At 47.2% G+C, this 27,391-nt stretch overlaps 2 protein-coding genes across 2 annotated transcripts in view; both read right to left on the minus strand.

Annotated features, from left to right (window-relative positions):
• LOC148522909 (alpha/beta hydrolase domain-containing protein 17C-like) overlaps positions 1 to 27,391 on the minus strand; it is a 541,817-nt gene that overhangs the window by 78,709 nt on the left and 435,717 nt on the right. The window lies entirely within an intron of this gene.
• LOC148522912 (uncharacterized) overlaps positions 605 to 27,391 on the minus strand; it is a 28,489-nt gene continuing 1,702 nt past the window's right edge. Inside the window, exons 2-5 of the mRNA XM_088473508.1 lie at positions 18,625 to 18,745; positions 16,346 to 16,519; positions 9,886 to 9,964; positions 605 to 2,103 (exon numbers count right to left, since the gene is read on the minus strand). Coding sequence (XP_088329634.1) covers positions 728 to 2,103; positions 9,886 to 9,964; positions 16,346 to 16,519; positions 18,625 to 18,702 — 1,707 coding nt within the window. The 5' untranslated portion in view covers positions 18,703 to 18,745 and the 3' untranslated portion in view covers positions 605 to 727. The remainder of the gene's footprint in view (positions 2,104 to 9,885; positions 9,965 to 16,345; positions 16,520 to 18,624; positions 18,746 to 27,391) is intronic.

Genomic DNA, 27,391 nt, shown 5'->3' on the forward strand with positions numbered 1-27,391 from the left:
CAAACTAGCTGCTACGATCAGAAATTTCTCTCTCCTTGAACACAGCCAGGTCGGTAGTTTGAGTGACAGATTGAGGCGTTTGTGGGTGGTAACAGGGGAAGGTGCTTGAAAACGGGGGAGTGGAGATCCGATCGCAGGCGTGCCTAATTATGCGAATGGCGTTTTATGGGAGTGCATAATTAACAAAGTAGCGTCATAGCACACGTGACATGGGAGGTTTTTACACTGACATGATCGTAGAGCTTAAGAGAGGGTATGATCAACCTTAAGCTCTACGACCAGTTCCGATGGTCTCGATTAATCCTTATATGCCCGGAGATGACGTGTAATGCGTACGAGAATGCGTTCGCTCCTAACTGAATACCACCCGCTGTCTGTGGAAGCAGATGGGATAATTACTGACCCAGCAAAATAGATTAACTCGCATGGGATTGATTAACAAAATCCACAAAACGTAACCTGTTGGTGGTACTTGAGGAGTTGAGAACCCCTGGTCTAACTTAATATGCTCAAACTACTGTATGTAACATACAATTAAAATTGTTCAAATAAAGCAAACAGTTCTATTGATCCATACTTTGAATTTACCGAAAAACAGTGTTTATTTCAATGACCAATAAATAGGAAATAGACAGATTAAATATTACACATATGGATTACAGAATCCTTGGTTTAAATAGGAACAACAGTACAGCATGAATTTTATATGCACACATTCTACATACGTTTAATATCTTTTGTGAATTTTCTGATGACGATAAGCTTGTGACTTTTGGGCAAAACACTTCCCGCATTCAGTACAGGAAAATGGTTTCTCCCCAGTGTGAATTCTTTGATGTCTATTAAGATCTGAGCTGCTGATGAAGCACTTCTCGCATTCGGCGCAAGAATACGGTTTGTTTCCAGAGTGAATTTTCTGATGTGAGACAAGACAGGATCTGACAGTAAAACATTTCCCGCATTGAGAGCAGGCAAATGGTTTATCTCCCGTGTGGTTCTTCTGATGTATCACCAGCTTAGAGTTACTGATAAAACATTTCCCACAGTCAGCGCAGGAGTGCGGTCTCTCTCCGGTGTGGATTTTCTGATGTGTAACAAGATTTGATTTTGTGTTAAAACACTTCCCACATTCTGAGCAAGAAAATGGCTTCTCTCCTGTGTGGATTCTGTTGTGTATAATAAGGTCTTTATTACTAATAAAACATTTCCCGCATTCATTGCAAGAATAGGGTCTATCTCCGGTGTGGATTTTCTGATGTGTAGCCAGGTTGGATCGAACGACAAAACACTTCCCGCATTCAGCACACGAGTAGGGCTTATCTCCAGTGTGGATTTTCTCATGGTTTACAAGATGCGATTTAATGCTGAAACACTTCCCGCACTCGGAGCAAGAGTATATTTTCTCACCTGTGTGAATCTTCTGATGTCTAACAAAATTTGACTTACTTTTAAAGTATTTACCACACAAAGAGCACAAAAAAGTTTTTTCTCCTAAATTAAGTGTTTGGTCATCTCTGCTGTGCATCCCAGTGAGAGGGAAGGTGTATAGCGCCTGGCCGGTGGGTGTGTATTTGTCAGAGTCTGTGAGATTCCCTTCTTCACACCAGTCAGACTCCTCCTTAATATGAACCATTGTGTACTGTATCGGTGTATGATCTGTGGGTGTACATCTGTCGGCATCTGGGAGAGTCTCCTCTTCAGATGACACAGACACCTCCTTAATGTGAACATCTGTAGACTGCGGTTTTGTGTACTCGGTTGGTGCGTATATGACCTCGTCTGTCAGAGACTCTTCTTTAGGTGAAGCGGATTCCTCTTTGATATATCTGGATAGATGATGTGTCTGTGTGTGACCTGTGGGTGTGTGAATGTCAGTGTCTGGGAGATTTCCCTCCTCGCAGGAGTCGCATTCCGCTTTGATAGAACTAGATGAATACTGTATTTGTGTATGATCAGTGAGAGCAGAGAGACCAGCGTCCGGGAGACTTTCTTCATATTTTGCAGCCCGGAAGTTAATCTCAATGCTGGGATCGTCACTTATACAATCCGGTGAAGGAACAGAACTGTGTAATCCTCCAGAAGCCGTTGTAGCCTCAGAAAGACCTGATGGAAAGAAAATGCATTGTGGTTAGACTGTAACCTATTGGGACAGCGTTTGCCAGCTTGCAGTGTGACTGATGCCTAAGGCTACAAAACTCACCAACCAGCTGCTTCCAATGTGACAATCTTTACACGGTCACCTCCTGCAGTAGTGCTTATATGTATGAATGAGATGCTTCTACAGCAGCAGGTGTATAATAAGATCACCAGCCTACCAAACATGATGTCATCCTTACATACATAAAACAGGAAAACATTTTTACCCAAAAGTTGTATATCTAGCAGTGTAATGGAGATAAAAATTAATACAGTAATTTAATTACCTCTCTATATACCTATAAGGGCTAATGCAGAGCTTAACACAAGCCCATTTGCAGAGCGGATCTGGTATGGTTTTGCTCTGCACATGCCCCAGAACAAAGCGCAAGCAAATACGCGAGATGCATCGTTGTACACAAACTGAACACATCTCCTCAGAGAGGGCGTCATGATGCAACTGTATAAATACTCTGGTTTTTATACAGAAGTATAGGGCTGGTGTAAGTGCAGACTGATGAACTGCCAATCAGTGTGGCACCATTCATTCCTATGGAGAGTGTCCGCAAGTGACCTCTAAGCAGCTAAGAGCTCTCGGAGGAGCAGCAGCATCAGGCTATTGTGTTACCAAGATAGTGGATGCAAAATGCAAGAGGTCATGTTTTCATGGCTTTGTAAGTAATAAAGTGGTGAACGATGGGTTTAGTGGTGTCTTTAATTAGATAAATATTGTCAATGAGTGTGTACTGTCTGTTACAATTTTTTTAACAAGTGGACTACAGGTGCCAGCATGGCCTTGATGTCCAGGCATGCTGGCAGTTGTGGTTTTCAAGTGCCATCGCGCCCTGTCAGCCTTGCTGGGTCCAGTATTCCACCTGTAAAAAACAACAACATATTATCACTATTAATAATTAATTAAATATGCAACCAAAACCCCGAAGGTACTTTCAGCCCAGGGCGGGATGTCCTTAGGGAAGGACCCCATTTTTGGGAGTTACCACCTTCTTAGGCATACCAGTAATGTACTGACCAGTCTAGGGCTGGCTGACATTATGACAGGGGGACCCCATGCTGTTTGTTTCCCTGCATTAGTGTCACTAGTCCTGGCTGGTGCTAGCTATTGAAAAATAGGAGGGACCGCACGATGCCCCCTTCCTTTCAATAGAAACCTAGGCAATAAGACCTAGTGCTGGTGATCACTTGAAGAGCCACACATTTTGTCGCATTTTAAACCATAAATTGCCTACAAACATTCTATTCATCTGTATAGTTCTTGAAACCTGTGGTGGATTCTTGTTGGTTTGTTGGCAGGTTAGGGGCTTCCAGGGCGGATTTAAAATGGCAGTACAAAAAAACAAAATGGATTGGGTACAGGATGCCGGCAGTCAAAATCCCGATGCCGGTATCACGACAGGGTAAGGATATCAGCATTATATTTTAGGCATGACTTTCTATATGCTAAGAAATATGCACTTATTTAGGTGTTTTATTTGTTTCTTGTAAGCCTATATATAGTGTATTTTAATTGTACTCTCATATATTTTTGTAGTTTTTTTTTGTTATATATATATATATATATATATATATATATATTTATTTGTTCTCCTAATCTTGTTTTACTAATATATATGTACTTTTATTAAATTGTCTGCCTTAGGGGTGGCCCATTGTGGCTCAGGCGGATCCCAAACTATTACTGGAAGGTTACTATAACTGCTCTCAAATAATAGTGGCAAGCGCCGACTTGGTTAGCCTTTGCCGATCACCCACCATCATACTTTGCACTGGTTGGCTAGGGCAAAATAGCCATAGGGTACCCTGGAATCCATATGAGAACGTCACGGAGCCTACAAGGACATAACTGCAGATCCTCCTGGAACTACACTGATTGGATGGGAATGCTGGCACTGCAAGATATATTTTACTACTCTATTATACATATACTTATTCTAGATTGGAATACTGGACTTTGAGGCTGATTCCGAGATGGACGGATGTCTTTGCTAGTACGAAAGTAGCAAGGTTTATCATACAGCACAGATGCAAATGTACGCATTTGTGTGTATCTCTGTATTATTACAAGTTGTATAGATCTGTGCAGGATCTGAGTTTCCATGAAATGGGCTTTTCGGCACGGGAACTGAGCGGCAGCAATGTGATCACACAGAACTGGATTATACCGTAGGGGTGTCGTGGGTGTGTCCATGCTCGGTGTGTGTACGGAGAAGGGAAGCCTGTGTCAGATGGGGCTCTTGCTCCCAGCATGGGGCTGGTACCAGAGCTGATTCTATTGATGACATTGGTTGGGAATACAAGGGATGAATCCCCCATTAGCACTCGTAGTAACAGAACTGTGGCAGAGCAGTGCACGGTGGCGACACCTGCTATACACAAATATGCTGCGATCTGTAGCTCAGATTAGCTGGGAGAAGTATATATTTTGGGATAATAGCATTGATCAGTTTAGTTTTATTATTTAATCTCACATACATGGTTTTATAATAAACGCTAATCCCGCTACTGGATAGAAAACAACATATTGAATGTTACAGATACTGAGTAGCGAATCCTTCCATACATTCTACATATAGAGTCTGATTCATAGATGTACGCTCATCTGAGGATGAACGCACATGTGGTACCCCCATAGTCATGGGGTCACCCCTTAGTTAGTTAGGGAACACTTAGAGCCCCTGTAGTTTTTAAAAAAATATGTATTGTATGCTTCCTTAAACCCCATAGCTGGATTTAATGACCCAGTTAGCAGGCTGTCACTGAGCCTGCGCTGACAGGGCAGGTTTCCCCGTAATCCTGGCCAGCAACAACAAACACTGGCAATATCCCTGGGGACCCATTGTTGGAGCAGGTTGTAGGGCAGAGGGCCCAGGGGTTGGGCTGTAGCTGGAGCCCCAGAGCCAGTTCGGTAGCAGGGAGCTGAGGTGGGCCATCCGGCCACAGTGATAAAAGAAGGCAGCGTGAGAGAGTTGGGGGAGTCTGCTCTATGGGAAGGTACTGTGCAGCTAAAACCACCATGTAGCCAGGAAAAGAGGAGACTAAAACAGCAGGGAGGTGCTGATCCCCACGCTGCATCCCTGTGGAGACAGGAGGACTCCTGCTACTGTTTACAGAGTTAGAGGTGTGCTGCCGAGCCCTGGGAGGGCACCCTGCTGCAAGGATCACTTGACCTCTATGGCCAGCTGTGGGATAAGAGACCTGTACCTGCGGAGGAGTGGGCTGCCGGGTGGAGTGGAAGACCCGTGCCTGCTGTGGAGGATGGAGATTGCTGGAGAGGTCACTGGGTCAGTGGCTGAGGCACTTATTAAGGAGCGGCCACAATGGAGAGGAACCTGGCTGTGTTAAGCCGGTGCATGGACCCAGGAAAGAACCCTACCAGAGGATTACTCACCTGCTGCTGCCGGAGGAAGACAGTCAGGGAAGAGGATCTGCGGAGGAAGAACCGCCGGATATGAAGACTGGCCGCTTAATGAGAAGTCCTGTGCCTGCTGTCAGTGAAGCAGAGTACTGCCAGGCCCTGAGTAAGACACCCCGGCTGCAAAAGGACCCCATCAGGACGCCAGAGAAGATCCCTCTGATTGGAGAAGAAGAGGAACCCACCAAGGTGGCCTGGATTGCTGCTGGAGCCCGGAGGATTACTCACTACTGCTGCTAAGAAGATTGTCGATGAGAGGACCGCCGGAAGAGGCGTCCTGCTGTACGGGCCTGCCGAGGACAATCTGCTTAACCCTCCTTAGTCATCCCCTCCCTTAAAATGCCTATTTAGTGGAGTCCCCTTGCACTGTAATTCAGCACTGTCTCCGTGCAGCTTTTAGGGAGCGGCTAGTGACCCGTCTTAGATTTGAGTGCTCTGGGGGAGGCCACCCTGTAGTATACTTAGAGATTTGGGGTTGGTCCTGTATATGTTGAGGGAATCTCGATCCCCTGTACTTGACTCTTATGGTATACATTGCTAGAGTTTTATGTTAAAACCCTTGTTGACATTTGGTCATGTATGTTGCATGCTCTGTGCTAATGTTTTATGCTAAAGGAAAGTTCAAGTTTTGATGCTATAGTGATACTGTTATTCTCATGATGTGCAGGTAAAATGTGTCTCATGCTAAAAGTGAATGGTTTGATTTACAAGTAAATGCTAGCCTCTAAACTCGGGGTAATACCTATGCTACTGTTTACATGTTAAAGTTTGGTTTACCTGTGATGCTTACACTTACTTGTGGTATTGAGCTCTCTGCTTAAGAGTGCTATTTATTAACCTGCATGGTAATTGTGCCTAGGAAGAGTGTCTTTGCTAATATGGAAACGCTAGTATACAGTAATTTGCTATGTAACTCTTTTAGTTGTTTTGCTAATTAAATATGCCAAAGTATGCATACTAACCAAAGACTGGCAGTGACGTCAGCTGGTGCACCATAAACTGTACCATTGCTCCTCACAGTGACATGTATGTGCAGATACTTTATTGCTTGTGCTGCTACAATTTAGAAACTGCTTACCATATAAATTATGTTAATGAATTGTTGTATCCTGCCAAAGGTTGTTTAGATACAATAAAACATTTTTGTACCTTGTGTCATTGTGTCTGTAAAAAAAAAAAAGGGGAGCACATAGCTTGATTCTCTGATCAAATCTGAACCTGGTCCCATAGTAAAATGGGACATTACACACATCTCCGATGTGAAGGGTCTGCGCCTATGCAGGACTCATTCTGTGCATGTGCAGAACAGGTCCTGCGATCTTGCCCGCAGACCCCCCAAGCTGCAGCATGTTTAACAGGCTGCTGCGTTTGGAGGGCGGAGTGGGGGCCTCCGTTTTCCGGGAGGGACGAGGCCAAGGTCTGCGTCAGCAGATGCAGATTCCTGGCCTCTTGTGTGACCAGGCATCGGCCAGGCTGCCTCCTGCGAGGAACCTTCTGGTCGCGATGGTAGTCGCAGTGCTTGGATCGCAAATGCAGCAAGGAGGTGTCTGACCCCTCCTTCTGTGCGGCGGTGTAAATCCGTCCATCTCTGAATCAGGCCCAAATGACGCATCCTATACTGTTTTACATCACCCATTTGACCCAGGATGAAATGGTCGGCTTCTGTTTTTCCCACTTCTTTATAGTACCCTAGGCTAAATTACTGTACATGGGTGAGATTAACATAAGCAGACTATTGCCTCTCAGGTAAAATGGGTGCTACTACACGCCCATCATTACTTTATATACAAACACCCATCCCAACTGAAGGTAATGCGAATTATTAGCATTATTAATGTGAGATATATACAGTCAGGTGCATAAATATTGTGACATTGACAGAATTTTCATATTTTGGCCTCTATTCACCACCGCAATGGCTTTCAAATGAAATAAACAAGATGTGCTTTAACTGCAGACTTTCAGATTTAATTTGAGGGTAATTACATCCAAATCAGGTGAACGGTGTAGGAATTACAACGGTTTCTATATGTGCCTCCCACTTTTAAAGGGGCCAAAAGTAATGGGACAAACTAAACAATCCTAAATCAAACTTTCACTTTTTAATACTTTGTTGCAAATCCTTTGCAGGCAATTACAGCCTGAAGTCTGGAACGCATAGACATCACCAGACGCTGGGTTTCATCCCTGGTGATGCTCTGCCAGGCCTCTACTGCAAATGTCTTCAGTTCCTGCTTGTTCTTGGGGCATTTTCCCTTCAGTTTTGTCTACATCAAGTGAAACGCATGCTCAATCGGATTCAGGTCAGGGGATTGACTTGGCCATTGCATAACATTACACTTTTTAGCCTTAAAAAACTCTTTGGTTGCTTTTGCAGTATGCTTCGGGTCATTGTCCATCTGCACTGTGAAGTGCCGTCCAATGAGTTCTGAAGCATTTGACTAAATATGAGCATATAATATTGCCCAAAATACTTCAGAATTCATTCTGCTGCTTTTGTCAGCAGTCACATCATCAATAAACACAAGGGAACCAGTTCCATTGGCAGCCACACATGCCCACGCCATGACACTACCACCACCATGCTTCACTGATGAGGTGGTATGTTTTGGATCATGAGCAGTTCCTTTCCTTTTCCATACTCTTCTCTTCCCAACACTCTGGTACAAGTTGATCTTTGTCTCATCTGTCCATAGGATGTTCCAGAACTGTAATGGCTTTTTTAAATGTTGTTTGGCAAACTCTAATCTGGTCTTCCTGTTTTTGAGGCTCACCAATGGTTTACATCTTGTGGTGAACCCTCTATATTCACTCTTGTGAAGTCTTCTCTTGATTGTTGACTTTGACACATATACACCTACCTCCTGGGGAGTGTTCTTGATTTGGCCAACTGTTGTGAAGGGGTTTTTCTTCACCAGGGAAATAATTCTTCTGTCATCCACCACAGTTGTTTTCCGTGGTCTTCCGGGTCTTTTGGTGTTGCTGAGCTCTCTGGTGCGTTCTTTCTTTTTAAGAATGTTCCAAACAGTTGATTTGGCCACACCTAATGTTTTTGCTATCTCTCTGATGGGTTTGTTTTGATTTTTCAGCCTAATGATGGCTTGCTTCACTGATAGTGACAGCTCTTTGGATCTCATATTGAGAGTCGACAGCAACTGATTCCAAATGCAAATGTCACACCTAGAATCAACTCCAGACCTTTTACCTGCTTAATTGATAATGAAATAACGAGGGAATAGCCCACACCTGTCCATGAAATAGCTTTTGAGTTGACAGTCCCATTACTTTTGGTCCCTTAAAAAGTGGGAGGCACATATAGAAACCATTGTAATTCCTACACCGTTCACCTGATTAGGATGTAATTACCCTCAAATTAAATCTGAAAGTCTGCAGTTAAAGCACATCTTGTTTGTTTCATTTCAAAGCCATTGTGGTGGTGAATAGAGGCCAAAATATTAAAATTCTGTCAATGTCCCAATATTTATGCACCTGACTGTATATATATATACATACATACATACATACATACAAATTAAGAAAAAAATATCTTTTCTTAATTTCAACCTGTTTGTATAAAATAAAACGCTTCCTAGGAGCCTGGTGAATGACTGAAATGCTACATTTGCAAGTACAGCAACTTAAATCAGAAGATACTGCACTACAGGTCTGTCCATTTGGATTTTGAGTCTGTCATAACTAGAAGCTGCAAATGAGAAATGGTCTGGGAGGTGGTTGTAGCGTCCTCTTCTATTCTCAAAGGCACTTACTGTGAGCTGAATGCAGGACTCATGTAGCCAGCTAAACCAATAGATAGATATATGACAGTGTATGGCTATGATATCTGCGTTCCCCCCCTGGGGCAGAAATACAGATTCAGCCACGCTCATCTATGCCGCGATGGGATGGCGCGACTAGCGTGCCCCCGGCTATGGCGTTCGCGTGCGTACGCACATGCATACCATAGACTTTAATGGAGTAATCGCCGGCTGCAAGTGCTCGTAGCCTGGCGATTGCTGCACTATGCCGCAATGCGTGCGCACGTGCGGGCGCATCACGGCATAGAAGAGGATGGCTCCATCTGTATTTCTCCATACCTCCCCTGTGAAGGAACAGGGAAAATGTTGATCAATCGGCCTGCCGCAGTGCATACACTGTCCGATTCGGCTGATTCAGCATGTCCAACAGACAATTTGTGGGTCGGTCGGGCAAATACACTGTACAATTATCTGGTGGATCGGCCAAATAATTGTATAATGTATGCCTAGCATAAGTAGTGTTAAACTGTTCTAGAGATAAAGTAATGGCTAACTTCCTCTTACCCAGGGATCCATCGGGAAGGCTATTCCCCATTACTCCATTCATGTACAGGTATCTGTGCCCTTCTACATATTCCCACTCCTACAAAGAGAAAATAAGAGTTATGGTAGGCTTACCTTTACTAACTCTTTTTTTTCAAAGTCCATAGGTTCCACAGGGATACCATGGGGTGTAGGTGGTTGGAGCTAACCGGGCAACAAACAGTTAACGCTCTAGCTCCCAGGATGCCCCGGGCCTCCTCCACATAAACCCCGCCCCCAGCCAAAGACCAAGAGGAAAATACCAATTAAAGCCAGGTGCGTCAGGGTGGGCGCCATGTGGACCCTATGGACTTCGAAAAAGAGTAAACAAAAGTAAGTCTACCATAACTATTATTTTCTTCTTCAGAGTCCATAGGGATCCACAGGGACACTATGGGGATGTCCCATAGCAGTTTCCCCTAAGGGTTGGGACGCTCTTGAGCAGAAACGAGAAGCCGGCACCCAAAGGAAGCATCCTGAGAGGCAAAGGTGTCAAATGTGTAGAACCTGAGGAAGGAGTGGATGTCAGACCATGTGGCTACCCTGCACAATTGTTCAGCAGAAGCCCCACGGCAAACTGCCCATGAAGGTCCCACAGACCGAGTAATGTGCTGTAATCGTGTTTGGAATAGGAAGATCAGCTTGTATGTAGGCCTGAGAGATTGTCATGCAGAGCCAACGAGCCAGAGACTGTTTGTTAGCTGGTTAGCCTTGCTTGTGAAAGTCATACAAAACAAAGAGAGAATCTGATTTCCTAAAGGAGTTGGTACGATCCACGTAGATCCGAAGAGCACAAACTACATCCAGAGAGGATTCACCCGCAGAGAGATCTGAGGACTGGAAGGCCGGAACCACAATCTCTTCATTCAAATGGAACTGGGATACCACTTTAGAGAGGTAACCACCCCGGGTACGGAGGTCAGCTCTGTCCGGATGAAAGATCAAGAAGGGGGAGCGACAGGAGAGTGCTGCCAAATCAGATACCATGCGGGCAGAGGAGATAGCGAGGAGAAAGAGCATCTTCGCCGTCAGCCACTTGAGGTCTACTGAGTCCAGAGGTTCAAACGGAGGTGCCTGGGGAACCAAGGACAAATCCCACGGGGCCACTGGAGGGACAAAGGGAGGTTGAAGGTGAAGAACACCCTGAAAGAACGTTTTAACATCAGACAGGAGAGCGATCCTTCTCTGGAACAAGACTGACAGTGCAGAAGTCTGAACTCTTAGGGAGGCCAGGCGGTGGCCTAGGTCTAACCCAGCCTGGAGAAAGGCAAGCACCCGGGAAACCCTAAAAACTGAAAGGTCATAATTTCCCGGGGAGCACCATTGAAAGTAAGATTGCCACTCTGTAATAGATGCTGGGTGAGGAAGGCCTATGCGCCCTGAGCATCGTCTGGGCCACAGAGTGAGAGAAATCCTTGGCCTTTAAGAGGGATGACTACCAGACGAGATAGGACCGTATGCAGGCAAAGGCCTTGTGATAATAGAGTCAGACGTAGAGGAAGTGGAAAAGGAGTGTCTATGGAGAGACTCCGTAGGTTGGTGAACCAATGGCGCCTGGGCCAGGCTAAAGCTATCAGTATTATCGTGCCGCCTTCTTGCTTGAATTTTCGTAGAACACTTGGGAGGAGGGAATTGGAGGAAAGAGGTATGCAAGATTGAAGTCTCACCTCACTGCCAGAGCATCCACAAAGGCTGCTGAGGAGTCTCTGGTCTGGACCCGGGGGACCTTGTGATTGTGACGTGAGGCCATAAGGTCTATGTCTGGTAGGCCCCATTTATCCACCAGGAGCTGAAAGACATCTGGGTGGAGAGCACATTCTCCGGCGTGTACATCCTGACGGCTTAGGAAGTCCGCTTACCAATTGAGGACTCTGGGAATGAAAACCGCCGAGATTGCCGGGAGATGATGTTCGGCCCAGACAAGGATGTGTGCAACTTCCCGCATGGCTGCCCGACTTTGCGTGCCTCCCTGATGTTTGAGGTAGGCTACCGCAATCACGTTATTGGACTGGATTTGGACCAGCCTGCCCCGGCAGAGACCTTGCGCCAGAGTGAGCACTCTGGGTCTGATTCAGAGGCGCTCGCAAAAAGCGAGCGCTCGCTCTGAATCAGGGCGGGCGCTGTTTTTTTTAGTTGCGGCCTCCTGGCCGCTCGCATAGCTGTGGGTGACCACCCACAGCTATTGCGAGGGGCCAGGATGATGGTCGCGATGGTCAAGATCATCGCGACCATCGGGCTTGCGAAGAGACCCTTGTGGTAGGGTCTCGTGGCCACAAGCCCCAGAGAGCTTCTGGCTCTAACAGAGCCGGAAGCTCTCTCACTGACATCACTGGTGATGTCAGTGGGGCCGCCCACAAACGGCAGGCGTTCACTTGGGAATGCCACTGTTTGTGAAGCCACACCCCGGCCACGCCTACAAAACAGGGCGAGCTGTCGATCAACATCGACAGCCGCCACTTTTGTAGTGAGCCACGGAGCGAGTGCTTTTTGCGCTCGCTCCGGGGCTCGCGCACGTGCAGTGCGCACACCGTGCATTCGCACTGGGCCACCATCGACCTGCTTGCGAGCGCTATGCACTTGCGAGCGGGTCTGAATCAGGCCTTCTGTACACTGTTTGAAGCTCCAGGATGTTTATGGGCAGGCGACTTTCCTCGGTTGTCCACCATCCCTGAAAGGTATGATGACCGGTTACCGCGAAGGCTGGCATCTGTAGTGAGAAGCTCCCAATTTGGAATCCAGAAAGGGCGACTCTTGTTTAGATGGGACATCTGCAGCCACCATGAGTGGGAAAGCCGAACCTCCGAAGAGAGAAGGATCATCTGGGAATGGATCAAATGATACTGTCCATTCCACCGGGAGAGAATCAGTTGTTGAAGGGGCCTGGAGTGGAACTGGGCGTATTCCACTATATCGAAGGTGGATATCATGGACCCTAGGACCTGCATTGTTGAGTGAATGGATACCCTTCGATTGTGGAGCAAGTTGCGCACGTGCAAGTGCAGACCCGAAATTTTGTCCGCTGGTAGAAAGATCCTTTGTATTCGAGAATCCAGGAGTGCCCCCAGATGCACCATCCGCTGTGTCAGAGAGAGGGAGGACTTTTTCTAATTGATGAGCCAGCCGTGTGTGTTTGCAGGCAATCCACAGTCAGCTGGAGATGGCGTTGTAACACAGCCAGTGAATGTGACAAGATTAAGAGGTCTTCTAGATATGGCAGGATTCTAACTCCCTGGCGTCTGTGGTGGGACGCCATAATCGCCATTATTTTGGTAAACACCCGAGGGACTGTTGAATGACCAAAGGGTAATGTTGCTGCAAGACAGCAAATTGTAGGAACAGTTTGTGGGTTGGAGTAATAGGCACATACAGGTATGCATCCTGAATGTCCAGAGAGACCATAAAATCCTCAGGCTCCAATGCCAGGACAATTTATCGTAGAGTTTCCATGCGGAACTTGGGCATTCGGATTAATTTGTTGAGGGATTTGAGTTTCAGAATAGGCCGATGAGACCCGTTGGGCTTCTGAACCAATAAGAAAGTAGAATAAAATCAAGTTCCTCGCTGAGCCAAAGGAACCGGTATAATCACACCTGAACGCAGCATGGAGTGAATGGCTCCTTGGAGGGCCAGGGCCCTGATGGGGTCTGATGGGGGACCTGTCCAAAATAATTGCTTGGGAGGACACCTCAGGAAGGTGGGAGACCTCTGAGAGACCACATCTCGGACCCTGGCATCTGTTGTTGTTTGAGGCCAAGAGTCGGCAAATCGATGAAGTCGGCCTCTCACCCTGGGATCTCCCAGGTGGCCCGTCCAATCAGGCAGGGGGTTTGTCATCAGACTTAGAAGCTTGGTGATCTTGCGAGAACTAGGCTGCCTGGGAAAGGACGGTCCTTTTGCCTTACTTTGGGGGCAAAAGGGTTGAAAGGAGGACGATCTAGGCTCAGGGGCAGCTGCTGATTTAGAGACTGCCACAGTAGCCACGATTTTGTCCAACTCTGCCCCAAATAGCCAGTCTCCAGAGAATTGTAAGGATTCAAGGGCCTTCTTGGATTCTGTGCCCGCTTTCCAGGACCGTAGCCAAAGGACCCGGCGGGCAACTACCGAGGTCGCAGATTTCCTAGAGGCAAGGAGTCCAGTATACAACGCAGCTTGCTGAATATGGGAGATGTAGGCCAGTTGTTCCCTGGTAGCATCTGATAGCAGGCTGTCCATCCTTCGATAGCCTTAGCTACCCAAACAACGGCCATAGCCGGCCGTGTAATAGCGCCAGAAAGCGAGTAGACGGACTTGAGACAAGTTTCCAGTTTTCTATCCGTGGCATCTTTAAGGGAGGATGTAAATGGTATAGGCAGCGTAGAGTTTCTGAGTAAGTGTGCCATGTGAGAATCAATGGTAGAAGGAACTTCCCACTTAGTACACTCACCAGGAGGGAGAGGGTAAAAAGACGCTAGTCTTTTTGAGACCTGGAACCCTTTGTCAGGAGTACCCCAAGCTTCCCCTATGAGCTCAGAGAGCTGGTCTGATTGAGGGAATTCAGCCTTAACCACCTTTTGATGTTTAAACATCAGGGTTTTAGGCTTAGGGGCCGGTTCATCATCCTCTATATTCAGGATTGATTTAACCGCCCTCACTAAAGAAGGGACATCCACTGTTGAATGATGGTCTTCCTCGCTGGAGGGAAACACGGGGGTAAGAACCTTGTGCATCATCTGCCTCCACAGATGATGCGTCAGATTGCGAAAGCTGGGTGGACTGAGAGAAAGATACAGTCCACCTATGTGCTTTACGGCTAATGTTCTGTCCGCCTGTAACATTTGCCGATAGGCGGCAGACATTTGAGCCATATTCTGAACTGAGTGGGCAAAAACATCCATCTAAGGAGGATGTATAGGGGGGACAGACATAGCAGGCTGTAACTGCTGTGGGTACCCCATGGTGGGAGGTAGCATGGGGGCTAATAAGCGGTCCACTAACTGCGCCATAACCTGAGCTAAGGAGGACACCCAAGGTAACTTCTGGACAGGGGCTGGTAAGGTAGGCTGGAGGGGTGGTATGTAACAATTAGATCACAGATCATCCTGCACAAAATCCAGCTGGGACAAGCCAGGTGAACAGGATTTGCAATTAACCAGTAGATTGGCCGCAGCCTCCTGTTTACCCTTGCCTTTAGAAGACATAGTAATAACCAGCAAGCAGCACACATTTAGTGTAAAGCTAGTAATGCAATGTGACACCCTTCACAAACACAGGTAAATGTGAAGTAATAATGAACCCCTATACACCTTGTAGTTGGGGTTTAAGAAAGAGCAACAGGGATAGATATAACTGACAGTCAGAAAGTTTAAGACAGTATATCACAATAGCAGAGCTAGCACAGGTCACATATAATGCATATAAATAAATATATTTACAATATAACCAATACATAACAGAAATAGTAAGTACTCCTCCATTTGTTTATTTATTTATATGGATTATTAAAGGTTTTGCCTCCTGTTGCTAAAATATCTGGTTTTAATATACATGATTAGAAAAACTACTATGGACAATCAATTGATTGTCAACAGCTGAGAGCGATTGATGCTAATATGGAGCACTATTTAAAGCTAGTCTTCACATCACTTGGACACCTTGAAAAAGCTGCCTAGAGCAGCGAAACGCGTAGGTGATTATCAGCTGCCCCTGGACACTTGGATTTATATTAACATTACCTGGATATTGGCACTATTTGGCCTTACATGTGGTGGCCGCCACTCGGGACTTTGGAATTTATCATTTACATCACCCACCTCTAACCATCTGGTCCGGTCATCTGCGTTGGACATACCTCAGTGTGGGACCATCACTAATTCAGGACAGTGTGGACCTCTTCATACAGTGGGTAACTATACAGCACTGGTGTGCTGTTCAATTGGATTGCCTTGAATAAACAATATTCCAGGATAACATTTGCTGTCTAATACTATTATTGCCTGAGGACTACATTCACCATCAGTGCTCCAGGGTTTACATCTATGCCGATGTGTATGGTTTTATATCAGTGTTTTAAGTTTTTTTAGTCAATTAAACTGTTAAATCTATTGTCAATTAGCGCTGTCTTGTATTTTGTTTTGTTCAAACTGAACTGCCTTTGGCTGGGGGCATGGTATATGTGGAGGAGGCCGAGGCATCTTGGGAGATAAAGCTTTAGCTGTTAGGTGCCCTGTTAGCTCCAACCACCTACACCCTATGGTATCCCTGTGGATCCCTATGGACCCTGAAGAAGAAACAGTCACTGACCTCTTCCCACACACATTGATGCAGTTATCATCCCCAGTCACCCTCTGCATTACTGCATAACTAGGGACTACTGTACAGGTAACTAGCACTGACCATAGCACACAGTGTAGCTTGTACACTAACAGTCCCCTTAAGTCCCATACCCAGCAGTTCCAATGCTCACCTCTCCTGTCAGCAACTGAATGATCCTGTTTATGACTTCTAGTATCTCCTGGTCCTTGTTTCTCTCCTGTATCAGAGGATCCATGATGGGTCTTTGGGTCCTACGGCATCCTCCCATCACACGTGGACCGATAGGGACATGCTCACCGGACGTCTTTTTCACAACTGTACAGTCCTATATATTTGGGGGGAAAGTGCAAAGAGATATTTTACATGAACAAGTGAACAATATAATTTGTGGAAAGCTACAAGAATTACTCACACGGAAACAAACACTTTGTGGCCTCCATTCTTTAGGAGGAAAGGGATGATTGGTCAGTACATAAACACTAACTAATCGTTACCCCGATTGACAAGTGCCCACCCAGTTGTAATGTCAGTCACCGACGGCCTCTGCAGACAGCCTGTACACACAGCACAATGCACCAATATATCTGCAGATATATCGGCCATCGGCTGTTTAGCACAGCCAACGTGATAGGTCTGTGAATGACATTGCTCACAGACATATCACTGGAACACGCCCGTCGATGCGCCCATGATACATTGACCGTTCAACTGAACGGTGGAAATATTGGCCAGTGTGCACCCAGCATTAGAGCAGTGTTTCTCAAAAGCCGTCCTCATGTAACCCTAACAGTGCATGTTTTGCAGAACATCTAGCTGGAGCATAGGGGTGTAAACTGACCAACACAACAGATCTACAGGTGATACTAATTATTCTTGGGGATACCTTGAAAACACGCACTGTTAGGGTTCTATTAGGACTGAGGACCTCATTCAGAGGCGGTCGTTAGATGCAAGCGGTCGCTCTGAATGAGGGCGACCGCTTGCATCTTGTAGTGCCGCCTCTTGGTCGACCAGGGTGATGGTCTCGATGGTCAAGACCATCGCGACCATCGGGGCTTGCGACGAGACCGTAAAAAGTTGGGTCTCGGCACTCGCAAGCCCCAGGGAGCTTCCTGCTCTGATCGAACAAGAAGCTCCCCACTGACATCACTGCTGATGTCAGTGGGGCCGCCCCAAAACGGCAGGCATTCCTTCGGGAATGCCTCCGTTTGGCTGGCCACGCCCCCTGCCTGCCTCCCAAACGGGGCGAGCTGTCACTCACCATCGACAGCTCGCCCCCTTTGGTGCGAGACCCCTAGCGACGGAGCGCCCGACGCTAGCCGGGTCTCACGCATGCGCACGTCGGAGCCGGCTCCGACGTGCGCATGCCCAGTGGGGGAACATCGACCCGGTTGCGAGCTATCAACGCTTGCAACCGGGTCTGATTGACCCCCTGAGTCTGAGAAGCACTGGCTTAGAGATAGGCAGCCTGTTCACAAGATAATAATTGAGCAAAAACAAAATATTACACTTTACAGCTTCAATAGGGTCTGGTTATTAAAATAGACACTACAAAGAAATACCCTGCCATCCACAATACCACGTACGTACGTACATACATAGGATATGATAATGCATGTACATATGTCTCTGCCGCCATGCAGTACCCCGACACTCTGCAATATCTATATATACAATTTATTGTACAGTCACATTCCAACGTCAATATCACAGAGTTTTTAATGCGTTACCTACACGAATTCTAACTTTTTTAGAAGACTGTATTTCCAGAAAATACCCTTAGTGTTTTTATTCGTTCTAACACGTCAATTCTGCTATCAGTCACAGGGAGGCAGTGGGCCAATCAGGGAAGGGGTTAGATAAGCCATGCAACAGGGGTCTGGGCTAAGCACAGCAGGCAGGAGTCAGGAGTGAAAAAAAAAAAGTGCATCTCTCCCACTGATGGCGGAGAATAATCGGAACTCTGTTGTTGATGGCAAATCCATTGACTATCGGAAGGTCAGTCCTACAAAAAAAAACCTGTTTGGCATTTATATTTCTGCATATAATTTTGTTATCACCATTTTTATTCAATAAGTCATATTAAATCACATTTACTGATATTCTGTTTTTGTGTTCTTAAATAAATGAAGAAATATATATAACCCAGTGCCTACCGAGCATAGGGGATTATTCGAAATACACACCTGCAGCAGTCTAAAAAACGAGGTATTGCCATCCTCACAATAATCCTATTATAATAATCACCCATTCAATTTAGATAGAAATACATGGAAGAGTGCATGGTTGGGCATGTTTTGCTTTTACTGACATTACCAATTTAATTATCGGGGTCAAACTCGTCGGGTAAATTTACCTCTTGATCTAGTTTCATACCTATGAGGTATAAAGTAGTGACAGCAATAACACCAGCCTTCCTATATGTCTCACCTCTCCGGTCAGCAGGTAGATGATCTCCAGTGTGAGACTCAGTATCCTCTCCGTCCTGTCATTTCTCTGCTTCTCCATCCCCAGTGAGTCAGTCGGGTGATCTACACAGACTCTCTTCCCTCTATAAGAAGATTATTACACTTTACTGATATGTTGTCTATACAGATATCTTGTAGGGTTCCCCCAGATGAGTGACTTTTCAGAAACTACATAAGCGAAGTTCCAGCAGTACCATACACTACTGCTGGCTATTGATCCCTTATGCTGGGTACACACTAGGTCGTCGGGCCAGAGCCGTAACTAGACTTTTTGGTGCCCTGTACCAGAAAGAGCATTGGCGCCCCCCTCATTTTTCAAAGGGACATAATGCACTCAAAAAAGGGCCATGGCTTCATGGGGAAGGGCCAGGGAAGAGATAGGAGAGGCCGGGAGATGCTGGGGATGCAATAAGAGGAAGCTACAAGCAAGAATGATAATAAACAGAAATTGGACAGACCCAAACAGCGCCCCCTGACCTGTGGTGCCCTGTGCGATGGCACCGGCCGCACTACCCTAGCTACGGCCCTGCGTCGGACCCCTGCAGCATGTGTACGGGCAATCGTCGTGGCCAGTACACACTAGCAGATGCACGGATATATCTGCAGATATATATCGGCCATCTGCTGTGCTGCAGGGCCGTTGCAATATGTCTGTGAACGAAATTGTTCACTGTAATATCGGGTTTACACACCTGCCGACATGCTCGCGATATATTGACTGTTTCATTGATTTGACATATCACCCAGTGTGTACCCAGCTTTAGGGGGATACTCAATTAGCCTCAAGGTTCCACTTGAACTTTATGCACTACTACAATGCGGGTAGGAAAACCTTACTTTTTGTTTTTGCTTGCGCCCCGTAGAGGTGGAAGAAAAAAAACAAACAAGATTTTCCTCCCATAATTAACTCTGGAGCTTCTGAATTATGAGTCAAGCAAAAAATAAATAAATAAACTTGTATCTAGAACAAACCATGTTGCAATGCAAGGGGTGTAGATACATTTATTATTTTTGCATGTGGGGTATATACTGTCTGCTTTTGCATGTAGCCCACAACTGCTGGACAGCTTTATTTGTACACAGCAATTTAGATCTTAGTGCCTGATTCTGCAAGGATCGTAATTGCACGCAGGCAGCTTTGCAATTGCGATCCTTGAAGATATGGTAATGTAGCAGGGGGCATCACGCCTACTGTGCATTACTTATCTGAGCTGCGTTGTCCAACACAGCATCGGATAATCTGCGTAACATCGGCCGGCTGCGGTGGGGTCCCGCAGTCGTTTAGAGGAAGAGGCCAGGAAATCTCCGTCAGCTGAGGGAGATCCTGTCTTCTTCCCTCCCCCGCAACGGCAGCGCAGCATGGTTTTACCAAGATGCACAGTAACGGTGGACACACACTAGAACGATATTGGGTCGATTTGTAGTTTCCGGGCAAATAAGAACATCAAAATCAGGCATATCATTGTGTGTACGCCCAATTTGCGCGATCCCACGGTCGCATGCGATATTTTCTAACTGACTGTGCTGCACAAAAGATGCACTAACATTGGGGATCAATATAGATGTCCCGGAATAGCCCTAATAAAGCTATTTGGGGTACTTAAGTGGTGTCAATTGCTTCTAATTAGCGTCTTTACATAAGTGGTGAAGAATAGCATTAAGCAGCTTTTTGGCAAAATAAGTAGTTCTATCGAATTTGGGGTACATGAAAATGGGGGCAAGCATGGTTGAAAGTCGCAAAAGTGAAGTTTAAAAAAAACGCACCTTCTGCAAGCACCTGCAATAAAAAAAAACACCTCGCCCATACTTGCAGACCCCCCAAAAGTCTATTTCGCTACTTTTTAAGTTTGTAACCCCACTTTGTACTTTTTAGTCCTCATTTTAAAAGAAATTTTTTTGGGGGTGTTCCTCACTTTTTTTATGGATTTTTTTACTCAGTTATGCTTTGGGGGTCAGTCCCAAGGGTGCTCAGTGGTTTCCGCACCTTTGCACCCCAAAACCGCAATTCTGCACTTTTTTCCGCCTGCTATACAGAGGCAAATCTATTACGTTGCATTGACTTTCTGCATACGCAATAAGGACCTCATTCAGAGTTGGTCGTTGCGGCCACACGGTCGTATGCCACCGATGTGCGCTAAACTGTGCATGCGTAAAGTTCGCAATGCGCGTGCGCAAACTAGCTGCTACAATCAGAAATATCTCTCTCCTTGAACACAGCCAGGTCGGTAGTTTGAGTGACAGGATGAGGCGTTTGTGGGTGGTAACAGGGGAAGGTGCTTGAAAACGGGGGAGTGGAGATCCGAACGCAGGCGTGCCTAATTATGCGAATGGCGTTTTATGGGAGTGTATAATTAACAAAGTAGTGTCATAGCACACGTGACATGGGAGGTTTTTACACTGTCATGATCGTAGTGCTTAAGAGAGGGTATGGTCAACCTTAAGCTCTACGACCAGTTCCGATGGTTCCCGATGATCTCAGTTAATCCTTATATGCCCGAAGATGACGTGTAATGCGTACGAGAAGGGGGCGTATTTTTTTGTCTTACGGCCGCATCCTCCCCTTGGTCGGCCAGCTACCGATCCGATATTAAGGACGCAACTTGCGGGTGAATCATTTGCATATTCGGCCCCTTTTCCCTTACGACCGTGCGGCCGCAAAGACAGACTCTAAATGAGGTCCTAAGTCTTTGGAATTGAATACAGGGGTATGTTTCCGCCTGGCGAAATGTCATCCGTGATACTTTTCGTGGATCTTGGCTTTTCGCGTCTAATAGAATATGCCCCTAAGTTGCACACAGATATACAAGTGCTAAACTAATCAGTGCAATGTCGTGAAGCTTTGCGAATAAGACACATTCGAGAGCAAAAGATGCTACACAGCTCGGTGCAGCTCACTCACACCAAGGGGCATATTCAATTAGCCGCGAAAAGTCCTGTACTTTTCACATGCCGGACTTTTCGCCGTTAACGCTGGTTTTCCATGCGGAAAAGTATCGCACATGTCCCCGCTTATCCCCGTATTCAATTCCAAAGGACGTGAAAACGGGACACGGCAAAACTCAAACAGGTGAAAAGTGCTGTCAGATTTGGGGAAATCATCATGATACCCCCCAAAAGATGCACTGACATTGGGGATCACTATAGATACCCCCGAATAGCCCTACTGAAGGTATTTGTCGTACTTAAATGCTCTCAATAGCTGCTATTTAGCGTCTTTGCACAAGTGGTGAAGAATAGCATTTAGCAGGTTTTTTTGGAGAAAATAAGTAGTCCCAGCAAATTTGGGGTACATGAAAATGGGTGCTAGCATGGTTAAAAATCGCAAAAATAAGAGATATGGTAAGAACTTACCTTTGTTATCTCTATTTCTACGAGGTACATATGGTTCCACAGGATACCTTGGGGTATAGGTGATGACGTCAGTCACAGGCACCACAGAGTTAATGTTTTTCAGCCTCCCAGGATGCACTGGGGTACCCCTCCTATACCACGCCCCCGAGCCAAGGCAAATCAGTTACGTAACAAGCCCCAGGTCGGAGGAGGAGAGGAAAGAGAGAGAAAAAAGATCTGGAACACACAAGAAACACATTCTCACCAGAAGGAGACGGAAAAACCGGTGACCAGATAAAAGCCCATCTGCAATACAGGTGCGAGAGGGTGGGAGTCCTGTGGAACCCTATGGACCTCGTAGAAATAGAGATAACAAAGGTACGTTCTTACCATATCTCTTATTTTCTACTGCAGGTTCCATAGGGTATCCACAGGATACCTTGGGGATGTCCCAAAGCAGTATCCTTTAAGGGTGGGGATGCTCCTGTGCTGTAAGGAGAATCCGCCGCCCGAAGGAAGCATCCTGAGAGGCGTAGGTATCAAAAGCATAATACCATATGAACGTATGGACAGATGACCACGCGGCTGCCTTGCAAAGCTGAACTGCTAATGCGCCACGTCGAGCTGCCCACGAAGGACCCACAGACCTAGTGGAATGAGTCCTGACCACAGATGGAACGGGAAGACCTTCATGAGCCTAAGCATCAGAAATAGCCAGGCGAATCCATTCTGCCAATGTTTGTTTAGTGGCAGGCCAAACCTTCTTCTGGAAGCCATAAAGGACAAACAACGAGTCCGACTTCCGAAAAGAAGCAGTGCGGTCAACATAGATTTTTAAGGCCCGCACCACATCCAAGGTGGCCTCACCAACCGAAAGTTCCGGTGAATTAAAGGCTGGTACAATAATTTCCTTGTTCATATGGAAACTAGATACCATGTTTGGGAGGAAATCAGGGCGAGGATGAAGCACCGTCCTGTCCCTATGAAAAATGAGAAAGGGGGGTCGACATGAAAGAGCCCCTAATTCTGAGACCCTTCTGGCTGAAGCAATGGCCAGAAGGAATACAGTCTTAGCCGTAAGCCATTTTAAATCCACTGAGCCCAGCAGTTCAAAAGGAGCCAGATCCCAAGGAGGCACAGGTGGAACAAAGGGAGGCTGTATATGACGAACACCTTGCATAAAGGTGCGGACATCAGGAAGTGTAGCAATCCTACGCTAAAACCAAACCAAAAGAGCAGAAACCTGCACTTTCAGAGAAGAAAGGTGAAGACCATGATCCAAGCCCGCCAGTAGGAAAGCCAACACTCGGGATATCCGGAACACCTGAGGATCATAGCCTCTAGGGCGACACCACTCAAAAAAAGTATGCCATACTCGATGGTAAATCCTAGCCGATGTAGGCTTCCAAGCTCTTAGCATGGTCTTAACTACAGAGCTGGAAAAAACCCTGGATGATAAGAGGGCTGTCTCAACAGCCACGCCGTCAAAGACAGCTGACTGAGGTCCGGGTAAAGACAAGGATCCTGTGTCAACAGGTCCGGACGTAGAGGCAACCGCAGAGGAGCGTCTACGGAGAGACTTCGAAGGTCTGAGAACCAGTGACGTCTGGGCCACTCGGGAGCTATCAACAAGAGCTTGCCGCCCTCCTGTTTGAATTTTCGGATCACCCGAGGAAGAAGGGAGAACGAAGGGAAGAGATACGCAAACTGGAAGGTCCACCGGACCGACAGAGCGTCTACTAGAAGCGCCTCCGGGTCTCTTGTTCTTGACTCGTACACAGGCAGTTTGTTGTTGTGTCGGGAGGCCATGAGGTCTATTCCCGGAAGGCCCCACTTGTCCACCAGGAGTTGAAATACCTCCTGGTGAAGAGACCATTCTCCCAAATGTACGTCCTGCAGGCTGAGAAAGTCAGCTTCCCAGTTGAGGACTCCCGAGATGAACACTGCTGAGATGGCAGGGAGATTGCCCTCTGCCCAAACTAGAATGTGGGACACCTCCGCCAGTGCTGCCCAACTTCTGGTTCCTCCTTGGCAGTTTATGTAAGCCACCGTGGTGGCGTTGTCCAATTGGACCTGCACGGGTTTTCCTGGTTTCCTTGTAGGGCCAGTCTTGCATGATGGAGAGCATTGAACACCGCGCAAAGCTCCAAGTTCCGTTTCTGCCGGAGTTCACCTGCACTGGAACAAGTGTGGACCCGTGACCGCTCCCCAGCCTCTGAGGCTGGCGTCCGTTGTCAAAAGGACCCAGTTCTCCACCCAAAAGGGACGTCCTTTGTTCAGGTGAGTTGTTTGCAACCACCAGGCCAGAGACAGACGGACCTCCGGAGAAAGCATCATGGTCTGCGTCTTTATCCGCTGAGGCAACCCGTCCCATTTGGACAGGAACAATTGTTGCAGAGGTCTGGAGTGAAACTGGGCATATTCCACCATGTCGAAGAGTGACACCATGGAGCCCAGTAACCTCATCGCCGAGTGAATAGACACTCAGCGGCACTGAAGACAACTCCGTACCTTCATCTGCAATGCAGAGATCTTTACCTCCGTCACAAAGATCCTCTGCTGTTGCGAGTCCAACAAGGCGCCCAGATGGAGAATCCTCTGTGAGGGAACCAGAGTGGATTTCTTCCAGTTTATTAACCAACCGTGATTCTGCAATACTGAGATTGTCAGCTGCAGATGAAGCTGGAGGGTCTCTGGAGACCTTGCTAACAACAGAAGGTCGTCCACATAAGGTAATAAGCGGGACTCCCTGTATCCTCAGATGAGCCGACATGACTGCCATGAGCTTGGTGAAAACCCGAGGCGCTGTTGCTAGACCAAAAGGCAGAGCCTGGAATTGATAATGTTTGTCGCGTATTGCAAACCTGAGTAATTGTTGATGCGTTAAGACAATGGGGACATGCAGGTAAGTGTCCTGGATGCCCAACGACACCATGAAATCCCCAGGCTCCATTGACAGTATGATGGGACGCAGGGTCTCCATCCTGAACCGAGGCACCCTCAAAGACTTGTTGAGGGATTTGAGGTTGAGAATAGGATGGTAAGACCCATTGGGTTTCTGCACCAATAAGAGTTGGAATAGAAACCCATGCCCCTCTGTGATAATGGAACAGGCACTATAACTCCAGCCTGAAGCATAGAGTGCAATACTTTCTGCAATTCCAGGGCCTTGTTCTGATCTGACAGAAGGCCTGTTGTGAAAAACTTGCTGGGGGGTCTGCACCAGAAGGATAGGGCATAGCCCCGAGAGACCACCTCGTGTACCCAAGTGTCCTTGGTAGTCAGACACCAACACTGGGCAAACCGAAGCAGGCGGCCACCCGCTTTGGGATCCCCCAAAGGGAGGCCCAGGCCGTCAGGTTGAAGGCTTGTCGTAAGACTTGGGGGCAGGGCATCTTGTACTCCAAGCTTGCTTCTTGGGCTTGGCAGACTTCTTGGGCCTGGTCTGTCTTGGAAAAGACTGTACTTTTGGCCCTACAGGACCCAGGGTAGATCCAAAGGACGAAGTACCCGACCCTGACTGGACTGTAGCCAATGGGAAACACGCAGACTTGGCTGCTGCCAAAGTAGCTACTATCTTGTCCAGATCAGGGCCAAACAGGACCTGTCCATTAAACGGCAAGCATTGTAAGCCCTTCTTGGAATCGGCGTTCGCCTTCCAAGAACGCAACCATAAGGTGCGACGAGCGGCCACAGCTGCAGAGGAGATTCTGGAGGTGAGGAGACCGATATCCAAGGCTGCCTCATTAATGTAAGTGGCCGAGTCTCTGAGATTACCAACTAACTCTGCCTGCACTGCAGACGAGTCTAGAGGCACCTCCAAACTATCAGCCCAGCGCTCCATGGCTCTGGCCACCCAACACACAGCCATAGCCGGTCTGGACGCCCCTCCAGCAAAGGAATAAATGGACTTAAGGCATATTTCAACCTTGCGATCCATAGCAACCTTTAAGGAGGACATGGAGGGCATGGGCAATGTAGCACTTTGTCCTAGGCGTGTCACATGAGAATCCACCTGCAGAGGAGATCCCACTTAGAGAAATAATTATACGCAAATGGGTATGCAAAAGCCAAACATTTTTGAGGCTGGTACTGTTTACCCGGATTTTTCCATGCCTCCTCTAAATGATCCACTAGCTGACCAGAAAGAGGAAAAACCGTGGCATCACCCTTAGCCACGGGGGGATCGTCATCCTCAATAACCAAGGTCGTACGGACAGCACGTATTAGGCCAGGTATATAGAACTTAGACTTAGAATACGTTTCTTTAGTACGGATGGGCTCCTGGTCAGAAAGGTTAATTATCTCACCGTCATCAGATGACACATCATCCTCATCATATTGAGCAGGTGCTTATGCGGCAGCAAAGATGACTCCCCCTGTAAAACGTCCGACAGATGTTGCACCGAAGAGGACAAGGAATTAACCCACGCAGGCTCTTGTGAGACCTGGGGAGGCGACAGCGGGAGACTCTGGGGTACCACTAACTGTCTGGGGAACCCCTGCATAGGAGACGACACCATAGACTGCTGTGAAAACCCCATTTGGGGAAACGCAGGGGGTGTCGCTAGCTGACCCACAAGGGTTGTAAGTGCCTTAGCGAAACAAGCCCAGGGCGGCTCCTGCAGTGGCACAGTGACCGAAATCGGGCGTGAAATTAAATAACACGCCCTACATAACCCAACAGAGTTACCGTCACCCTCCGCTAATGGTAGGTTACATGTAGTAAGCTGGAGAGGAAAGTCACGTTCACCCTCTGACATGATGAGTGTAACGGAGTTGTATGTGACACACCTCACAGGTAAATACTTGTACAGTGAGGCAATAAGCACCCTGCAACACCGCACCGCAAGGGCTTTAGCAGAGGAAGTCAGGGTTAGTAAAATGGCTGACAGGAGAAAGTGAAAGTACAGACAGCAGCGCCAGCAAGTAGTCACATACAATGCAGAAGACTCCCTGCACTAACAGCGCTGACTCAACTACACAGACACAAGTCTGTGGTAGGAAAACAGTGCTACATACACTGACCTTTTTTACGGGGGAGATGTATGCAGGGGGACCGGACCACACAGCCACCGGTAATCTGTTTCCAGCAGTGCTTGCCAAGTCCTTTGAAGATGGCCGCCGAGGAGCAGAGAGGAGGCGGGCCCGGGGGAGGAGCGCTGCACAGACGGACCAGACCGCTGTGGAGAGGCCGTGTGCAGCGTGGGAGGTGCCGGCTGTGAACAGGGAAGGCGCGCTCCCCCGGCTTGCAATTAACCCCTGGGACGCCGGACGAGTTTGCCGCACAGACGCGGCCCCCTGACCCAGGGGCATAGTGGAAGCGCAGGTAAATACCTGGCTCCACGCTGCAGCCAGTCCCCAGGGAGCCCCCTGCCTGGGGTCTTTGGACTGTGTTG

This window comes from Taudactylus pleione, unplaced genomic scaffold (assembly GCF_031769625.1).
Source record: "Taudactylus pleione unplaced genomic scaffold, aTauple2 ptg000136l, whole genome shotgun sequence".
Lineage (NCBI taxonomy): Eukaryota > Metazoa > Chordata > Amphibia > Anura > Myobatrachidae > Taudactylus > Taudactylus pleione.